Source organism: Apodemus sylvaticus, chromosome 2, assembly GCF_947179515.1.
Source record: "Apodemus sylvaticus chromosome 2, mApoSyl1.1, whole genome shotgun sequence".
In the NCBI taxonomy this organism is placed as follows: Eukaryota; Metazoa; Chordata; class Mammalia; order Rodentia; family Muridae; genus Apodemus; species Apodemus sylvaticus.
In genome coordinates, this window is record NC_067473.1 from 166,030,229 (window position 1) to 166,051,697 (window position 21,469).

Consider the following 21,469-nt stretch of genomic DNA (forward strand, 5'->3'; position numbering starts at 1 on the left):
ACAACCACCAAGCTTCCCCTCACAAGAGATTTAGTTCTTCCTCTTTCATTGAAAGAGATTTTTTAAAAAAATATATAATATATTCTAATTATTGTTTCTTTTCCATAACACATTCCAATCTTTTCCCTTCACACCTTCCATCTGATTCTATGTCCTTTTTTGTCTTCTATTAGAAAACAAAGACATGTAAATAATAATATAAATCAAAACCAAACAATTCATAATAGAACAAAAAACTGAACAAGAAAAAAAAAGTCAAAGAAAAAGTACAAGAAATGCATAGAGACTGAGAGACACGCACATTTGCACACACACAGCAATCCCATAAAATACCAAACCAGAAGTCATAATAATTATTACAAGGACCAGTAAATCAAAGAGAAAGAAAAACAAAAAGAAAATCTGGTGACATTTGAGACAGCAAATCTCAAATCTCCAAATGTGCCATTGAGTTAATTTTGTGTTGGCCACTGATAGTTGTGCATAGAACCTATCTTTAATAGTGTTTTTCTTTTTTCCCTCAGTGTGGCTCCCTTGGAGAAGATGTTTTTAGTTGCAAGGGGCTAATAAATTTGGAGACAACTTCTGGGTTAGAAATAGAGACATGTCTTTGTTTCATCCTCCGCTGGCCCTGCCATGCCACCACAGTCTGAGTCCAAATGTACACAAGCCCTGTTGTGTCTCCGAGTCCTTGAATCCTGCTGTCCTCCCTTACACTCTTTCTGTCGTCTCTTCCTCAGGATTCCTTGAACCAGAGGGGAGGGATTTGATGGAGACATCCATTTTAAGGCTGAATGTTCTAAGACCTCTCACACTCTGCATGTTGTCTAGTTGTCTCTGCTTTCACTTCCAACTGCTGCAGAGAGGAGAATCTCTGAAGGTGGTTGATTGACACACTGTCTATGACTATAGCACACTGTCATTTAGGAATGTTTATCACTATGTTCCTTTGGCAGAACACTGCTGTTTGGTTTGTCCCTAGGTCCCCTATCTATTTATGTTCTTGGCCACCAAACAGTGCTGGGCATGGTCCCTCCCTCATGGAGTGAGCCTGATTTCCAATCAGATATTGTTTGGTTCCTTGCACATGCTTTGTGCCACTACTGCACCAGCGTATCTTGCAACCAAGACACTCTTGTAGCCGAGTCAGGGCTTACCTTTGTCCTGTGGCAGGAAGCAGGGCACCTTTTAGTATGAACATTAATAAGTCAGGATGAAGACTTGGGCAGCAGTTCAGCTTTTCCATGTTCAATGAGTTGTGCAGATTTTCTCTTCAGCAATAGAAGAAAAACAGTACCTTCAGTCTGTAGATCGCCACCTTGGCAACAACCTGGTTGGTTTGGATGTTTTCATGAGAGAATTCTTAGAAGTTTTTTTTAAATCTCTCACTCTGTCTCTTTGTGTTTCGCTATGTCTCTGTCTCCCAGAGACTTCCCACACCAAGTATAAGAAATATTATATACATTTTCCTTTTTACATCAATATTATATTTTTTATACCATGAAAAATCATGGCAACACTATAAAACACACAGTATCACTATCAACTGATATTAAAAGATGTTAGTACAACCAAATCACTTTCTACTTCCAGTGACTGGAGCTAAAACCACAGAAAAAATACACCATATTTTTGTTAAAATTCTTGAAGCAGTGACATTTTCTTTCAGTTTCAAAGCTAAATTTTTAAAATTAATTTGGTGGGAAGAAATATTCTCTGGGTGAAATCATATTGAATATCATCAATATTGCACTCTGTCAGTATGACAAGAATTAGAATCTTAAATAAGGACTTGTATTATTTAGTTACTTATCCTTAATTGTAATTGTCTATATTTTAATGAAAATATTTAGTTTTAGATAACAAAACTTCAAATATAACTGCGTAGTAAGTAAATTAAAATCTATCTTCTATATAATACAGAAGAATTATCTTAATTTCTTTTTTGTTTTTTGTTTTTTTGTTTTTGTTTTTGTTTTTATCTCAATGTTTTAAGGTTTGCTTCGTGGCCTTTGTTATGATCCTATTTGGATATTTTACCTGTCCCTGAGAAGAACATATATTGTTTATCTGCCAATATTATGTCCCTAAAACTTTTCCATAATCTTGTATGTTTTACTTTACTCGTTTACGAATCTGTGAAACATATATTTCCTTTTTGACTTCATAGTGTTTCATTTTTATTTTTATATTGCTGAGACAAATTTGAATATTTTCAGTTCATGAATAAAGGACTTCCTATGCCCACAACTTGTTTGTATCACATAATATGGGAAAATCAATTGCTATACATCTTCTGCACTGAGGCAAGTTCTCTAGCTGATCTCACAAACTTGGCTGCTCTAGCTGCCCAGTTTACCCTAGTGATCTCCAATCTCTGGCTCCTACATGTAGAATTACTGCTTGTGGCCACACCTGTTAGCATTCCTTCTAGTCTCCACCCCACAGTTACCTGGCAACAACCAGGAATGCCTGACTCACTATAAAAGGGGCTGTTTGCCCCCTCCTGACTCTCTTATTCTCTTATTCTCTTACTCTCTTATCTCTCTGATCCTTCTCCCTCTGTCCCCATCCCCTTCCCTTCTCTTTCCACAGTTCCTGGCCAGCCTCTATCTTTCTCTCTCTGTCTCCTCTGTCTCTTGCTGTCTTTTTCTGTCTCTTTCTGCTCTTTCTGTCTCTCTGTCTCTGTCTCTCTGTCCCCTCCCCCTCTCTCTTTGTGTGTGTGTATGTGTGTGTATCTTTCTCTATCTCTACTTCCTTTTCAACTCACCTTCTCATGACCTAAATAAACTCTATTTCCCACTCTATCTGTGCTGTGGTGAGTACCTTGGGGGAAGGACTGGCTCAGCATGTGCCCACAGAATCGCCCTCTCCCACCTCACCTACTTTGCTCTATAAGTCATGTTCCTGGACTTTTTCCTTTTCATAAAATACAACAACACCTGCCTAGCATTTATATAGTTGATGGAGAGCCAGATCCTGGTCTTCAGCTTTTCACACCAAACATTTTAGCCATTAAGCTGTTCCCCAAACACATAAAGCAGAGTTCTAATTGGAATAGGAAACCAAATTCTCAATTCAAGTTTTTCTTTCTACACAAATGTGGCAACATCTATTGCAAACTGTTAACTAGTCCTTTGCTACTGAAATGGTAAGGATATAATGAAGATTAGAAATTTTGTCTCAGAAACAGCATTAATATTTAATAATGACTTTGTATAGCTATAATCAGGCACATACAAATTACGAGCAAGCATATCTTGTTACAGATAAAATAGCCCCACTAGTACAAACATACAGGAAAAAAGTCAGGCACTCATCCCCAAATCTACCTGCATATGACAAAAACAAGTAAAAGCTCACCCTATATATGTTCTGAAAAGTCACTACATAGAAGTAATTCTTTTGAAACAGAATAAATATTTAAATCTTGTCTTATCACAACAGTAGCGAAATTTGAGGTGATTAATACCAATGGTCATGTTGACTTTAAGCATATCCTTTTAATATTGTATAAGAATACATGTTTTTGTAAAGTCTTTATTTGTGAAGATTCATTGACTAATTCTTTTGTTCATTTCATTTGAAAGTCATGATCACTTTTGCATAGGCTGAGAACAAGACAAAGTTAAACCTGTGCAAACACTTTAACTTTGAAAATTGTTGTATACTTTTCTAGGGTTTATTAGGATGTAATGTTCTGCTCCTTAATTATAATAGCCAGAAAAAGGTAAAGGAGAATTTAAACAATTAATATTTCTGAAAATACAAATTTTAATTTCCTTGTTTGGAATTTTAGTTTATATCAAAACATAAAAGTATATAATAAAATTATTTTTGTGGAAAATATTATAAAAATGAAGGTTTGGGAGGAAAATATTGCAAAAACCTATAGGTTCAAAATTGACCAAAATTTGGGCTGGAGTGATGGCTCAGCTGTTAAAAGCTAGGCTCACACCTAAAACTGATCAAACTTCACAATGGTTAATATAACCACTTATAAGTACTAATTAACGTCTTAAGAAAAATTCCCAGAAGCATGACATTGAGTAACAAGATCACAACACATAGACTAAAAAACACTTTTCAGTAATTCTGTTATTGTACATTTGACAAATTCAGGATAAACATTGGAAAGATTTTTTTTTACAAAATTACATAAATAAGTATATATTAAATGTGTCATCTGATAATTGTGTACAGAGAAGCATGTACAGAGTCTTCCAGCCTTCTGAGTGAAAAATTCCCCATAATCATTCAAAAGGCATTCTTTTGGTAACAACTGTGTCTGTTACCATTTTGTTTGTTTGGGTTTTTTTGTTTGTTTGTTGTTTTCCAAGACAGGGTTTCTCTGTGTAGCCCTGGCTGTCTTGGAACTCACTCTGTAGACCAGGCTGGCCTCGAACTCAGAGATTCGCCTGCCTCTGCCTCCCAAGTGCTGGGATTAAAGGCGTGCGCCACCACTGCCCAGCTACATTGAATGGGACAGTTAGAGAAAGCAGATGATCCTTTGGATTCTAGTCACAAGTTCATCTGAAGGGAGACAGAGATCTGTGAGGAGAAAAGGAAGCAGTGAGAAAGATGGGGGTGGGACAGCGGTTCATGGGTCGGGGGTGGAGTTAACCTGCATACAGAATTGGGTAGGACAACATACGACATTCACAATTCTAATTTTTTTTTTAGAATGGACTTCTGCATTTTCAGAAAATGTGTGCTTTGTAGAGACTTGGAGATTTTAGCAACACAGCAATAATATATACATATATGTATGTGTATATGAATACATATATGATGTTATGCAAATGTGTATGTATATGTATATATATTTATAATGCTCAATGAGGAGGTTGGACTACTACATGTGAAAGAATTATAATGAACTGGATTTTAACTTCAGCTTTGGAGTGCACATCCTCTGACAGTTACAAAGAAAGGGAATATGTATGTTATGAGTCAGGGCAATTCTTTTCATTTCCTTCAAGGTGCTGGGACCACTCTGAGGGTATAAATCCAGACATGCTACTTTGTGTGTAGTCACTCGAATGGGTGCAGCAGGAGACGTCAGAATTTATACTTTAGTTCAATGTCTTTAGGAGATTAATATAGTAAGTCTTCTATAAGCTTACATATAGGATGGCAAGCCTAGGACCGTCCAGCTGGGAGAGATGTGAGATGAACACTCTTTATGTTGCAGCTGGATCCAAACATCTTATTCAAATATCCTCAAGCCTTTGAACTGTACCTAACTGTAAAAATAAGAATTTTTCAACAGGTGTCTGGTTTCAACATAAATTCATAGTTTGGACCATAAAACAAAATAGATTGGCAAATATTAAAGGAAGGCATGAAAGCCTGGCATTCTGATTGTTTATTTTGTTGGTGTTGTTGTTACTACGATAATAATTCTTTGACCAAATGCAACTCATAAAGGAAAGTATTTATTTCAACAAATACTTCTGGATTATTTCCATGACTGAGGGACAGCAGGGAGGAATACTGATCAATAATTCCACATCAAGCTTTCTTTTATAGCGCAGGGTTATGTGGCTACAAATGCTGCCACTGACAAACAGAATGGCCCTCCATGCCACCCCAGTCATTCCTCAGGACAGCCTGCCACAGTAGTGACCACAAAGCCAATCTGATGGAGGCAGTTTCTCAACTGATACTCCTTCTTCCCAGATTGTGTCAAGTTTACAATGAAAAAGTAACCAGAACACCTGGTGGCTTAGGATGGTAATCCAAGTTACTTAGGAAGTTGAGGTGTCATTTTACACTTTATAAATAATGATTTAGGTTATTATGAGAATTTTGATGTGCGATACTTGTCAAAGACGGGATGCTGTGGGAGTACACAGATAGTATATTTATCACATGCATAGTCATGATTGTAGTATAATGCTTTTATTTATTGATTACCATTAATCTTTAAAAGGAAATGATATTCTTTATTTTGAATGGATTAATAGTTCAGAGATGTCTATACATGTGATAAAAATGCCTTGTATACTAAGTCCACCTATATTTCTTTTCATTATATTTTTTTATAAATTAAATCTTATTTTAAGTGCTCCATATATGTATATATGTATATATGTATATATGTGTATATGTGTATATGTGTATATGTGTATATGTATATATGTATATATGTATATAGGTATATATGTATATAGGTATATAGGTATATAGGTATATAGGTATATAGGTATATAGGTATATAGGTATATAGGTATATATATGTACTCTCTATATATGTCAATTTATCACAACTAAATTTATTTTGTTAAGCAAACATATTAGCGCGGTTTAAAATTTAGCTCTCAAGTAATGTAAAAATGTTCAAAATTAAACAAAGATTAGAATTAATTATAAATTCAAGCAAATTATAAATAATATATTATAATAATCTAATAATACGTTAAATATAAGCTAAATAATATTTAACTCAAATAATATGGTCTTGTCTTGTTCACATATGAATAAAATCTCTCAACATAGGCATAAGGAAAGATGAAAGTAACAAAATCAAGATGAACCAATAGTGTGCTATCATATGATGACAGAAATCATTATTGGAGATGAAGAAGAATGATGATTGTCAATCAAACCACTAATAATATTTCATCAACTCTTACATACCTAAAGTAAAGAAATGAATAATAAAACCTAGAATTGGAAGACAAGAGTTTAATCCCAAATGGGACTTAGATATATCTTACCACACCTCTGCCAGCAGATGAATCTGTGAGGTTATGGAAACCTAAGCTGGAGAGTCAACGCTGGCTCCCACTCACACACCCACTTCTGTGAGCACAGAAGGCTCAAGTTCTTAGACCCACATGGGAAATTTGCACAGAAATAAACTAATATTTCTCATCATACAATTAGAAAGTATTTAAAACTGAGCTATCCACACAATAGCCATGACCATGCTTACATAAGACATTCAAACTGTATTTATTTAAGCTTAAACTTAAATAAAATGTAAGCAAAATATAAAATAAGTTGCAAAATAAGTTCTTCAGTCTTAGTAGCCATATTCACAGTCAAATATCAACTTCATTAAGAATTCCTTTTGGTTTATCAAAACAATCAGTAGATGGTGAAAATATTGAAGCAGGTAATTTCATTTTCTGAATCATATTTTTAAATAATCATAGGACAAATATATTATTGTTATATATCCTCACAATTGAAAATTATAAGGAAAACTTAGGCAAATTTCCCTTGTGAATAACTGATTTCTTCAAAGATTTTATTAAGAAAAGAGATATTTTAATATGAACATGTATCACAAGAAATTAAAATCAGGAAAGCCAAAGAAGTGAAGTTCACAACAAATGAAGCAAAATGCAGAAAACAATAAACTGTACAAAATTATAATCAAGAACAAAATTCCAACAGAAAAGACCAATAAGGACCAAAGTCCCTTTCGTTGAAATGAAAGAAGTCACCATTGGCAACATATGCCTGCAAGCCTCTGCTCCAAGAGACAAAAGAGCTGCTGATAGTTTGATTTCACTCTGTGCCACACAGGAAGTTCTCATCTCAAATAAAACAAACCAAAACCAAGTAAAAACAAACAAACAAAATCAAAGGGCTTGGGTATGGTCTAGGAGGTAACAGTGTTTGCCATTAATCATACCAATCTCAGTTTGATCCCTGAATTCCATATGGTCAAATGAGGGAGCCACCTTCTATAAGGTGTCCTTTGACCTTTGTACAGGCTTCATGGAAGCATGTATGCACACACACACACACACACACACACACACACACAGAACAGAAATATAAATAAATGACATGTAAAGAATATAAAAAAAGCAGAATAAACAATAGATGCATGCAATTGACCAAAGGTCCCTGAAAAAGTATTAAGAAGGTGTAAATATTTTATCTCTATATTTTAAAAAAACGTTATAAGTTTTATAGACCCTAGATATTGAAACTGTGTTAATAAAACTTTTCAGTATATCTAGTGGACAAAAAGTCTTAGAACATATTTACATGTATGCAGACATACCTATACACAGATGTATATGTATATATGCATATGCATGAAAATGTAGATTAGAAATGGGTTACTTAAGTGTACTATGGAAGCTGAATTTGCAATATACAACTGGAAATCCTACAAAGTTCTATGAAAGTGCATTGAATAGTAAGTTTGAAATGTAACAGCACTTCTGCACAAAGCCTCCTGAAATATATGTTAAAAATTAATATTATAGGGAGTATCTTGAGCAAAAAGACTCAGATACCAAAGTAAGATTTGTTACTTTTTGTATGATTACTATACTCCAATGATTGTTGTTGAAAAAATGTGTCATTAGAACAAATGATATAATACAGTTTAAGATATGCACAATTACAACTCTATTTTCAGATTATGAAATATAACATTACCTGGCAGACTTCAAATGCAGGTGTTTCAGTTGGTGAATTTGCACTTACAAAGGTATGTATGTAAAGCTGTACAGTTGTCTGCTATGAGACCGGAAGCTGACATCATGGCACAGTTATGCTCATCATGGGAAATCTCTGCTATCCTACAGTAGCACAAACACAAAATTCATTTATATGTGTATATATATATATGCATATATATGTATATATATATATATATATTTGGCTAATCTACCAAATGAGTGACTCCTATAAGTCATTGCAAAAGAAGAGTCTTAGGAAAGTCATGAAAGTCAGCAATGACATCTTCACTAATAGTGTGGCAAGAGGTAATTGTTATGAAAACCAAGTAGCCCATTCTGTCACATAAGCAGCTCATAAAACTCAGCATCATTCTGTCTATAATTCAGCTTCATTTATTGACAACATCCTTTCAATACATACTTTATTTATTTTTTCTTGTCAGTTGTATCATTCCTAAAAACTTACTTTGGTTTGAAAGTTGAGTTATTTTTCCAGACCCAGGGCTGACTTCTGCTCTTCCGAAATAATCCAGTCCAGGAGACAAATGAAAGAGATTGCAGAAATGCCTACCAGGGAAGCAAGGGTTTTTTTTTTTTTATCAGCATGAAGGCTTTTTTTATTATTTTTAAAATTGTGTTAATGTGTTCTATCATAATATGGTTATTATTTAATGTAAAACAACTTTTTATTAAGGTAAGAACACTTCTTACATTACCAAACATTCGCATATATGTGTGATTTTGATGTAGAATTAACTTTTAAGTGTTTGTATTAGGAGTTGTATGTATCTTAGATAACTAAGGGATTTGGTGATTGATTTATGTAACTTAATAGATAATTATGCTATCCATGCATACATAACAGGCATTCAAACACATTTCCAGAAACAATCAATGCATAGAAATTTCAAGATGCTGTGCTCAAATCAACTTTTCTATTATTTCTCAAAGTTCAGTTTTAGAAGGACGTTCATGGTTTGCTACTGAAGAAATGAGTGATATGGCAGATAAAAATCATTTTCTGGGTACTCTATTATCTTATCTAGCTGAACCCCACTGTTTTCTATCACTACAGAGGCGGATTGCCGACAACGATATGGTAGCATTAATCTCTTGGCTGCTGTGATGCATACAAGGGGAAACTTGGAAAGTAATAATAAAAGACAAAACCAAGGAGTTCTGAAGGCCTGAAACAAAAAGCTGAAAGGGATTCTCTCCTGAAGATGAGGCACTGCAGAACGGCAAGACATCCTGCGTCCCTCAGCCAAGGGAAGGAATCAATGTGTCATGTGCTCTTCCAGGACCCAAGAACAGCAGATGGGTGCTGTGAGACCTCTCTTGTTCTTGTGTAAGAAAGAACTGCCAGGAGCATTGTGCAAGGCTGAAAACACCCAATGGGGTGATTGGCCACACAAAGTGCTTCTCTCACCTGCTGAAGGACACTAGGGTTGGAGCTGGAGTAGGGGATTCCATGAGTACAAATACCAGGTAAGATGTGTCTGTCCTTGAGGGTGTGGACACTGTTCCCATCCAGAGACATCAGATGGAGTGGGTGTTAGAAGGTTTTGCTTATATAACACAGCAGTGAAAATTAGCGAACTGCAGATCAATGCAGTAAAGTGGATCATTGATTTGCTCTAAAACTATGAAAGATTTATAGCAGTGGTTCTCAACCTTTCTAATGCTATGATCCTTTAATAGAGTTCCTCATGCTAAGGCAACCCCCCAAAATAAAATTAATTTTTATACCTCATAACTGTAATATTCTATTGATATGTTCATAATGTAACTATCTGATCTTTTTTATTCTTACATGGCCCCTGCAATGGGGTCATTCTACTCCACAAGTAACCTTGTAACCTACAGGTTTAGAACTGCTGAGGTATTAGATGTCTATGTAACAGTTCATATGTCTTTCTGAATCCTGTCCTATAAAACTCAAATGTATATGCATCTAATTATAGCGAAAGTCTGAAAAATGGTGTTGCGCAGGAAGACATGATAATAGTATGCAGAAGAAAGACACCTGGAAGAGATAAATGACTACATAGTAATCTGACTCTAATTATTTCTAACTAGTCACATTCTGATCAGTATTAACTATGGTACATGTATTGATTTTTATCTGGTAAAATTAAATGATAAAATAAATTTCAAAATAAACACACTTGTACAAGAGTAGTTTTCATAAAATAAATTAAACCTTGCAAATAAATATTACCAGCACACAAATATAAATAAAACACTGTAAAATAAAACAATGAAATATTATACGATGTTGTAAATAAATGAAACATGTATAAGAATATGAACTGGTTGTACAAATGTTGACCGGAAGAAAGGTTAAGCAATGATTGACATACGTCAGCTCTTACCTGCTCCTCTTCACTGTCTATGTGAAGCAGGCTACAGGTTTTGGAAATGCAGGACATTGAACTGTCATTCCAAGATTTTCTCTCCACACCAATGTAATAACAATTGTGGGAATATGATATCCACTCCTTTGGACAAGGACCACAAGGCTGTGCTGAAGATAGAGCGTGGTTTATATCTAAAAGCAGCATGGACTTAATAATGAAGATAAATATGTATTTATAGATTTGAACATTCATGTAAACTATATGTCCACCCAGACTAGAGGCTAATGTAAAACAAAATATATACTCAAGCATACAAACAAAGAAAAAAGTTGTGCTCTGGCACAGTCTTTATGTGTCTATCTAAAGCACAAAACAAATATTCATCCTACAGATTTTTTTCAGTCATGGATAATAAGCTCTACTCTAGAACAGTGAAACTCATTTCTGTCTTATGAGAGTTCATCCTTAATGTTTATTTATGAGCATGTAGCATTCATATTTCTAGATTGTTTTCTTCCTAAAAACCTAATATTATCTTTGCATGGTAGGACACAAAATACTATGCATACGTATCCCAGAACTTTGACAAGAAAGATGTACCTCTGTGAGTTCTAGTCATTGAGGAGTTGATCCATGCCTTTGCTTCAGTATCTGAGGAGTTAAAATAGTCTTATGAAATCTACTTCAAAAATAATTGTAACAATTTTAGTTTCTAAGTCTGAGGCTGATGTACCATTTTGAATTAGGATACTGTGGAATACAATTTAAATTGCCAAAAAAGGGGAAATGTGAAAAACTCTGGAGAAAATTACTTCAATGAAAGCTCAAATTTCAACATCTTTTACCCTGTGACCTATGACAAAACCACTTTCAAAACAGTTTTCACATCTCAGCAAAGAATCTCCAAGATTCTAAACTATGTATTTAAGTTAGGGAATCATTGAAAAATAACAAGTTAGCATTTATACAATTCCTCTGATATTCATAATATTATTAACATCATAACAACTGTTCCACATTTGATACAAATACATACTTTAACCTAAAATCTACTATTCTTGATATGAAGTTTTGAAAGTACTTCAAGTCATTAAAGTGGGAATGTTTCTTTTTAATATTAAAAAAAGAGACATGCTTACATGGTACGGCAACTGTAGTAATTACAACCACAGCAACAATTAAGACAAAACAGATGATGCCTAAGGTACCAGCAATGAGTTTTTCTGGAGGAGATGGAAAACCTTCAGAGAGAAATGCAAGGATTTATAAAGGTGGCTGTGCATAAGTATGCTCACAAAAACCTACATACACATTGAGACAAACAGATAAACTCTGACCCCAGGCTTCTCTCTGTGCATTAGTCTGTTGTAGGCAGTATCGGTTCACTTTCGGTGATGAACAGAACGACCCAGAAAATCTTACAACAGAATGAAATCTACCCTCACAAATTATAAACGCATGGGTCAAGTTAGAGCTTCGGCCTTCCCAAAGAGGACCCTTTCCACCTCTGCCCACACCTCTTCATGCTCCTGGCATCCCAGTGCTGAGTCCATCCAGCAACTCACCTTTGCAGCAGCAGTCCCTACCAATCCAGGGATGTTCTTGAGAAGGATTTTGAAAGCTGAAGTCTGCATAGATGATTTCCTGCTCAATTAGTGAAATGGAGCTGCGAGTATCTCTTGGTTTCCTGTGCTGGTTCCTTGAGTTCTTTGCCACATTCAATTCTGCATAGGTGACTCGTTCATTACTCATGTCTGCAGCTAGTGATGTGCTACGGCAAAGGTACACAATCTGATGAAGCCAAAGTGGGTGGAGTCTGGAACAATGTCACTCATTTTGCAGTTGGAAATTTTAATCTAAGCTATTTTTTTCCTTGCACAATGAATATGTATGCTGTGGTATAAACAACAATAACAATAACAATAACAACAACTTTTGGCCAAATATTTTTGATAAGTCAATAATGGGAAACAAAGATGTTTACAAACAAAAGAATTGCCTTACAAATTAAATTTAGTTTTCATAGGACTAACACCGTGAAATAGTTAATGCTTATTCCAAAGATCCGAACACTAACAGAAATAAATGTTGAATTAATTTCAATTTATTTTTTTATTATTTTGAGAATTTCACATAATTTCTATCCCTCTCTCTTCCCTTCCAACCTGTTTCATTCCCTCCTCTCTCTCTGGAGTTCATGACCTCCTTTTTAATTTTCACTGTTACATTTTTATGTGTTCATGCACCCACAGTGATCTGCTAAACTTTAGCAATAAGTTGAAATCAATAATGAGTAAAACCAAGTGCTCTAAATAGGTAGCTTAGCAATATTGATTCATATATATGCACATCAAACTTACACATTATCTTAATAGCTAATATATTTATTAAAAATAAGTTCCATGTTGTAAAGTTTATTTTATTTAGAATAATTGAGGAGTTCAGAGAAATGACTAAAAATTAAAGGATATTGTAAATTTTTGAAAATGCTATGTCAAAAAAATCATGCCTAAAACAAATGATATTGAAAATATTTTAAAGACTAATTTAATTCCATTTTATTTAAAAAATTAACTAATGAGTGAATCCATAACACGGAAAAACTGATTCATAGTAGAATGATGATTAAAACTTTCCCAAAGAGCCCACAGCTGCCAAAGTCAGTGCCATTTTAGTCTCTCAAACCACAATTGTAATAATTCAACATAATTTAACAGTTCAATCAATTAGCCCTGGAATAAGTGAGATCTAGATTTAATTCTGACTTTAAAACTTACATGACCCTTGAGAAATTAGTATGAACCCAGTTCATTTTTCCAAAATGTGAAAAAAAATCACGTAAGGCAATTAATACTCACCTCTGGCATGCAGAGCTCTCAATTAATATTACCTACTTAAATTAATATTTTAGTCCCAGTTTCCACTATTGTTCTTCACCACTCAGTGAGAGAATCCTTTTAAGAATGTGTTCCCTCTGGGATAAATTGATATGTTTTTATCCAAAGAGCCACAGAGCACCTATTGCAAAATGTAAAATTCACATTTCATCATCAGATCATCTATAGCTGTAGATTTAATTGTATTGATAAAGAAACAGTAACTTAAGAGGATGGCTAACTCCCCATAGACAATGAGGACAGAACTTTGGGATGGTCCCCAGTGTATCCCATTCACTTGGATTGATCTGAGCTGTTTAAAGGCATCCATGTTCCAGTTTGGTCCCCTGCATCTGAACTGTGCCTCAGTTGCTCTACATGCAGCCTTTTCAGGGTGCCCTCAACAGACTGGGCAGCTGGAGAGAAGGAAGTAGTGACAAACTCCCTGTGTTGACAGAAAGCCAGACTTCCTGCAGTGAGGTGTGGTGGTCACAGGGGTTCTGTGGAAGCCAAGTACCAAAAAGTGAGTCTGTGGCAGAAATCTAGGGCAGCAGTGACTGTGAACTTTGCAGGTTGCCCCCATGAGCCTCAGAGTGAGTCAAGAGTGGAAAAGGAGATCTCTCACTAATGTGTCACTGAAGGTTGAACAGGAAGTTCTCATACTCTGAGAAGCTGATTTTGAAATCAGTTTCTCACACACCTTTACAGCATAGAATTCTTTGGGTTCCTGTGGAAGGGACAAAGTGTTTCTAAGTGTGTTGTGCAGTGTGGTCTTTTCCAACTGTTTCCTTATATCTGTATATGTATAAGATCCAGCCATTGGGGCAGGGAGATAATTATAATAATTATCGTAATAAAAGAGAAACTTGAGGTTGATAAGCCTTGAATTTATACTAGTATACTGTTTCTTTTTCTCTTCCCTTCCTCCCCCTCCTCTCTTTTCTCTTCTAATTTTACTAGAGCTTAAGCCTTAGGGTTTTTGTGCCAAGTGAATGCAACATCATAAGACACACACACACACACACACACACACACAATCTATTTCTATATCCAACATTATAACACACAGAGAGACATTTATTTAAAGAGAGACATATTATATCTCAAATTTTAACTATATCATGATGGAAAAATTTTGAATTCATGTATTTTAAATACATACGCAGAGACCATCTACTTTTCAGCAACTGAGTAGGTGGGTACAGCCAAGAGTGTAGGGAATACCCGAGTGTCAGAACACCTGGGCCACACCTGTACTCAGGAGCTGGGCAGCACCACAGCTGACTGTGCACCAATCCTGCCAGGGGAGAACGGCTCTTAAGGGAGTGATTTGACTCCCCCGTTTAGAGGTGATGCCACCATCTTCTCTCCTGCAACACCAGAGTGCCAGAACATATGGGACAGGGTCCACCAGGGCCCCACCTGCACCCAGGAGCTGGGCAGTGCCACAACACTCTGCACTAGGGGAGAGCAGGTCATCCAGGGGTGCTGAGAGGCTTGCAGGCTCACAGGAGGAACAAGCAGGAATCAGAGACAGCAAGACCAAGTAACACCACAGATAACCAGATGGCAAAGGCAAATGCAGAAAGGTTACCAACAGAAATCAAGGCAACCATAGCACCCAATTTTCCCACAACAGCAAGTCCTGGATATCCCAATAAACTGGAAAAGCAAGATTTAGATTTAAAATTACAACTCATGATGCTGGTAGAGAGTTTCAAGAAGGACATAAATAACTGCCTTAAAGAAATGCAAGAGAACACAGGTAAACAGGTAGAAGCCCTTAAGGAATTATAGGACAGCACAACAAAATAGGTTAAGGAATTGAACTAAATCATCTAGGATCTAAAAATAGAGGTAGAAACAAGAAAGAGATCACAAAGGGAAACAAGCTGGGACATAGAAAACCTAGGAAAGAATTCAGGAATCATGGATGTAAGCATCAACAACAGAATACAAAAGATATAAGAGAGAATCTCAGATGCAGAAGATACCATAGAAAGCACTGACACAACAGTCAAAGAAAATGAAAAATGCAAAAAGCTCCTGACCCAAAACATCCAGGAAATCGAGGACAAAATGAGAAGAACAAACCTAAGGATTATAGGTATAGAAGAGTGTACTGGCTGGTTTTGAGTGTCAACTTGACACAGGCTGGAGTTATCACAGAGAAAGGAGTTTCAGTTGAGGAAGTGCCTCCATGAGATCCAACTGTGAGACATTTTCTCAATTAGTGATCAAGGGGGAGGGCCCCTGTGGGTGGTATCATCTCTGGGCTGTATTCTTGGGTTCTATAAGAGAGCAGGCTGAGCAAGCCAGGGGAAGCAAGCCAGTAAGAAACATCCCTCCATGGCCTCTGCATCAACTCCTGCTTCCTGACCTACTTGAGTTCCAGTCCTGACTTCCTTTAGTGATGAACTGCAATGTGAAAGCATAAGCTCAATAAACCCTTTCCTCACCAACTTGCTTCTTGGTCATGATGTTTGTGCAGGAATAGAAACCCTGACTAAGACAAAGAGAGTGAAGATTTCCAACTTAAAGGGCCAGTAAATGTTTCAACAAAATTATAGAAGAAAACTTCCCTAACCTAAAGTAAGAGATGCCCATGAACATACAAGAAACCTACAGAACTCCAAATAGATTTGACCAGAAAAGAAATACCTCCCATTACATAATAATTAAAACAACAAGTGCACTAAACAAAGAAAGAATATTAAAAGCAAGAATGGAAAATGGTGACATATAAAGGTAGACCTATCAGAATTATACCACACTTCTCACCAGAGACTATGAAAGCCAGACGTTCCTGGGAAGATGTCATACAGACCCTAAGGGAACACAAATGCCAACCGAGGCTGCTAAACTGATCAAATCTCTCAATTACCATTGATGGAGAAACCAAGGTATTCCATGACAAAAACAAATTTATACAATATCTTTCTACAAATCCAGCCCTTCAAAGGATAATAAATGGAAAACACCAAAAAAAGGAAGGAAACTACACACTAGAAAAAGCAAGAAATTAATCTTCTTTTAACAAACCAAAAAAGAAGAGAGCCACCCAAACATAACTTCCCCTCTAATAACAAAAATAACAGGAAGCAACAATCACTTCTCCTTAATATCTCTTAATATCAATGGACTCAATTCTCCAATAAAAGACATACACTAACAGACTGGATATACAAATAGGACCCAACATTTTGCTGCACACAAGAAACCCACCTCAGGCACAAAGAAAGATACTACCTCAGAGTAAAAGGCTGGAAAACAATTTTCCAAGCAAGTAGTCCCAAAAAATAAGCTGGTGTAGCCATCCTAATATCGAATAAAATTGACTTTCAACCTAAAGTAATCAGAAAAGATAAGAAATGACACTTCATACTCATCAAAGGAAAAATCTACAAAGATGAACTCTCAATTCTGAACATATATTCTCCAAATACAAGGGCAGCATCATTAATAAAAGAAACTCTAATAAAGCTCAAAGTGCACATTGCACCCCACACAACTATAGTGGGAGACTTCAATGCCCTACTCTCATCAGGGAAACAAATTAAACAGAGAAACAGTGTAACTAACAGAAGTTATGAATCAAATGGATTTAACAGATATCTATAGAACATTTTATCCTAAAACAAACGAACATACCTTTTTCTCATCACTTCATAGTACCTTCTCCAAAACTGACCATATAATTGGCCACAAAACAGACCTCAGCAGATAAAAGATTGAAATAATTCCATGCACCCTATCAGATCACCAGAGACTAAATCTAGTCTTCAATAACAACAAAACCATCAGAAAGCCCACATACACATGGAAACTGAACAACACTAGACTCAATGATAACTTGGTCAAGGAAAAAATAAAGAAAAAAATTAAAAACTTTTTAGAATTTAATGAAAACAAAGGCACAACATACACAAACTTATGGGACACAATGAAAGCAGTGCTAAGAGGAAAACATATAGCTCTTAGTGCCTCCGAAAAGAAACTGGAAAGAGCATACACTAACAGCTTAACAGCATAGCTGAATGTACTAGAACAAAAAGAAACAAATACACCCAAGAGGGGTAGACAGCAGGAAATAGTCAAACTCAGGGCTGAAATCAACCAAGTAGAAATGAAAAGAACTATACAAAGAATCAACCAAACTAGGAGTGGTTCTTTGAGAAAATCAACAAGATAGATCAAGCCTTAGCTAAACTAACTAGAGGGCATAGAGACAGTTTCCAAATCAGCAAAATCAGAAATGAAAAGGGAGGCATAACAACAGATACTGAGGAAATCCAAAAAATCATCAGATCCTACTACAAAAGCCTATACTCAACAGAAGTAGAAAATCTAGATGAATTGGCCAATTTTCTAGACAGATACCAGGTACCAAAGTCAAATCAGGATCAGATAAATGATCTAAACAATCCCATATCTCCAATTTCCAAATTTATCTGGAATAACAAAAATTCCAGTGTAGAGAAAACTCTTCTGAACAGTGAAAGAAGTTCTGGTGGAATCACCACCCCTGACCTCAAGCTCTACTACAGAGCAATAGGGATAAAAACTGTACGGTATTGGTAAAGAGACAGGCAGGTAGATCAGTGGAATGAAATTGAAGACCCAGAAATGAACCTGCACACCTATGGTCACTTAATCTTTGACAAAGGAGCTAAAACCATCCAGTGAAAAAAAGACAGCATTTTCCATAAATGGAGTTGGGTCAACTGGCAGTCAACATGTAGAAGGATGAAAATTGATTCATTCTTATCTCCCTGTTCAAAACTCAAGTCCATGTGTATAAAAGATCTCCACATAAAACCAGATACACTGAGTCCAATAGAGGAGAAAGTGGGGAAGAACCTGGGGCATGTGGCACAAGGGAAATTTTCTTGAATAGAACACCAATAGCTTATGTTCTAAGATCAAGAATTGACAAATAAGACCTCATAAAATTACAAAGCTTCTGTAAGGCAAAGGACATTGTTAATAGGACAAAACGTTAACCAACAGATTGGGAAAAGATCTTTACCAATCCTACATCTGGTAGAGGGCTAATATCCAATATATACAACGAATTCAAGAAGTTAGACCCCTGCGAACCAAATAACCCTATTAAAAATGGGTACAGAACTAAACAAAGAATTCTCAATTGAGGAATACTGGATGGCTGAGAAACACCTATAGAAATGTTCAACAGCCTTAAAAATCAGGAAAATGCAAATCAAAACAATCCTGAGATTCTACCTCACGCCAGTCAGAATGGCCAGGATCAAAAACGCAGGGGACAGCTAATATTGGAGAGGATGTGGAGAAAGAGGAACACTCCTCCAATGCCCGTGGAATTGCAAGCTGGTAAAACCATCTGGAAATCAGTTTGGCATTTCCTCAGAAAATTGGACATAGCACTACCTGAGGACCCAGCTATACTGTTCCTGGGCAAATACCCAGAAGATGCTCCAACATGTAATAAGGCCATATGCTCCACTATGTTCATAACAGCCTTATTTATTTATTTATTTATTTATTTATTTATTTATTTATTTATTTATTTATAAATATTTTAATTTTCTATATTCCTTGTTTACATTCCAAATGATTTACCCTTTCCCAGATTCTCCCTCCCCATATGTCCCATAAACCTTCTTCTCTCCATTCATTCTCCAATCACCTCCCTCCTTTTTTTCAGTCCTTAGATTCCCCTCCAATGCTAGATCAATCCTTTCCAGGATCAGGACCCTCTCCATACTTCTTCATGGGAGTCATTTGTTATGCGATTTGTACCTTGGGTATTCAGAGCTTCTGGGCTAAATAATATCCACTTATCAGAGATTGCATTCCATGTGTATTCTTTTGTGATTGGGTTACCTCACTTAGGATGATATTTTCCAGATCAAACCATTTGCCTAAAAATTTTGTGAATTCGTTGTTTCTAATTGCTGAGTAGTATTCCATTGTGTAAATATACCACATTTTCTGTATCCATTCCTCCTTTGAGGGACATCTGGGTTCTTTCCAGCTTCTGGCTATTATAAATAAGACTGCTATGACCATAATGGAGCATGTGTCTTTATTGCATGCAGGGGAATCCTTTGGGTATATGCCCAGGAGAGGTATAGCAGGGTCCTCCGGAAGTGTCATGTCCAGTTTTCTGAGGAACCGCCAGACTGATTTCCAAAGTGGTTGTACAGCCCCACCAGCAGTGGAGGAGTGTTCCTCTTTCTCCACATCCTCACCAACACCTGCTGTCTCCTGAATTTTTGACCTTAGCCATTCTGACTGGTGTAAGGTGAAATATCAGGGTTGTTTTGATTTACATTTCCCTAATGACTAATGATGTTGCGCACTTCTTAAGATGCCTATCGGCCATCTGAATTTCTTCAGATGAAAATTCTTTGTTTAGATCTGTACCCCATTTTTTAAATAGGGTTATTTGGTTCCCTGGGGTCTAACTTCTTGAGTTCTTTGTATATATTGGATATTAGCCCTCTATCAGATGTAGGGTTGGTGAATATCCTTTCCCAATTTGATGGTTGCTGTTTGTTCTTTTAACAGTGTCCTTTGCCTTACAGAAACTTTGAAATTTTATGAGGTCCCATGTGTCAATTCTTGATCTTAGAGCATAAGCTATTGGTGTTCTGTTCAGGAACTTTTCCCCTGGGCCCATGTCCTCAAGGGTCTTCCACAGTTTCTTTTCTATTAGTTTCAGTGTGTCTGGTTTTACATGGAGGTCCTTGATCCACTTGGAGTGAAGTTTAGTACATGGAGATAAGAATGGATCAATTCGCATTCTTCTGCATGCTGACCTCCAATTGAACCAGCACCATTTGTTGAAAAGGCTAACTTTTTTCCACTGGATGTTTTTGGCTCCTTTGTCGAAGATCAAGTGACCATAGGTGTGTGGATTCATTTCTGGATCTTCAATTCTATTCCATTTTTCCACTTGTCTGTCACTGTGCCAATACCATGCAGTTTTTAATACTATTGCTCTGCAGTATTGCTTGAAGTCAGGGATACTGACTCCCCCAGACTTTCTTTTGTTGTTGAGAATAGTTTAACTATCCTGGGTTTTTTGTTATTCCAGATAAATTTGAGAATTGCTTTTTCTAACTCTGTGAAGAACTGAGTTGGGATTTTGATGGGGATTGCATTGAATCTGTAGATTGCTTTTGGCAAGGTGGCCATTTTTATTATATTAATCCTGCCGATCCATGAGCATGGCAGATTTTTCCATTTTCTGAGGTCTACTTCGATTTCCTTCCTCAGATACCTGAAGTTCTTGTCATATAGATCTTTCACTTGTTTGGTTAGAGTCACACCAAGAAACTTTATATTGTTTGTGACTATTGTGAAGGGTGTCATTTCCCTAACTTCTTTCTCAGCCTGCTTATCCTTTGAGTATAGGAAGGCAACTGATTTGCTTGAGTTGATTTTATAACCAGCCACTTTGCTGAAGTTTTTTTTATCAGCTGTAGGAATTCTCTGGTGGAGGTTTTCTGGTCACTTAAGTAGACTATCATGTCATGTGCAAATAGTGAAAATTTGACTTCTTACTTTCCAATTTGTATCCCTTTGACCTCCTTATGTTTTCTCATTGCTCTAGCTAGAACTTCAAGTACTATATTGAAAAGATATGGAGAGAGAGGACAGCCTTGTCTAGTCCCTGATTTTAGTGGGATTGCCTCACGTTTCAACTTTCTCTCCATTTAGTTTGATGTTGACTACCGGTTTGCTGTATATTGCTTTAATGATGTTTAGGTATGGGCCTTGAATTCCTGTTCTTTCCAAGACTTTAGCATGAAAG

The 21,469-nt window shown here is 36.2% G+C and overlaps 1 protein-coding gene across 7 annotated transcripts in view; it reads right to left on the reverse strand.

Annotated features, from left to right (window-relative positions):
- Positions 1-12,567, reverse strand: part of LOC127679296 (NKG2-A/NKG2-B type II integral membrane protein-like) — a 30,032-nt gene extending 17,465 nt beyond the window's left edge. For 3 of the 7 annotated variants that reach the window (XM_052175022.1, XM_052175023.1, XM_052175021.1), the window contains exons 1-6: positions 12,358-12,567; positions 11,932-12,033; positions 11,393-11,443; positions 10,808-10,959; positions 8,899-8,999; positions 8,410-8,552 (exon numbers count right to left, since the gene is read on the reverse strand). In XM_052175022.1, the coding sequence (XP_052030982.1) occupies positions 8,435-8,552; positions 8,899-8,999; positions 10,808-10,959; positions 11,393-11,443; positions 11,932-12,033; positions 12,358-12,544 (711 nt within the window). In that variant the 5' untranslated portion in view covers positions 12,545-12,567 and the 3' untranslated portion in view covers positions 8,410-8,434. Of the gene's footprint in view, positions 1-1,157; positions 1,331-2,152; positions 4,552-5,126; positions 5,247-8,409; positions 8,553-8,898; positions 9,000-10,807; positions 10,960-11,392; positions 11,444-11,931; positions 12,034-12,357 lie in introns of those variants that run through there. The other 4 variants (XR_007976730.1, XR_007976731.1, XM_052175020.1 and 1 more) reach the window with 4 other exon arrangements.
- Positions 12,568-21,469: the final 8,902 nt, after the last annotated feature.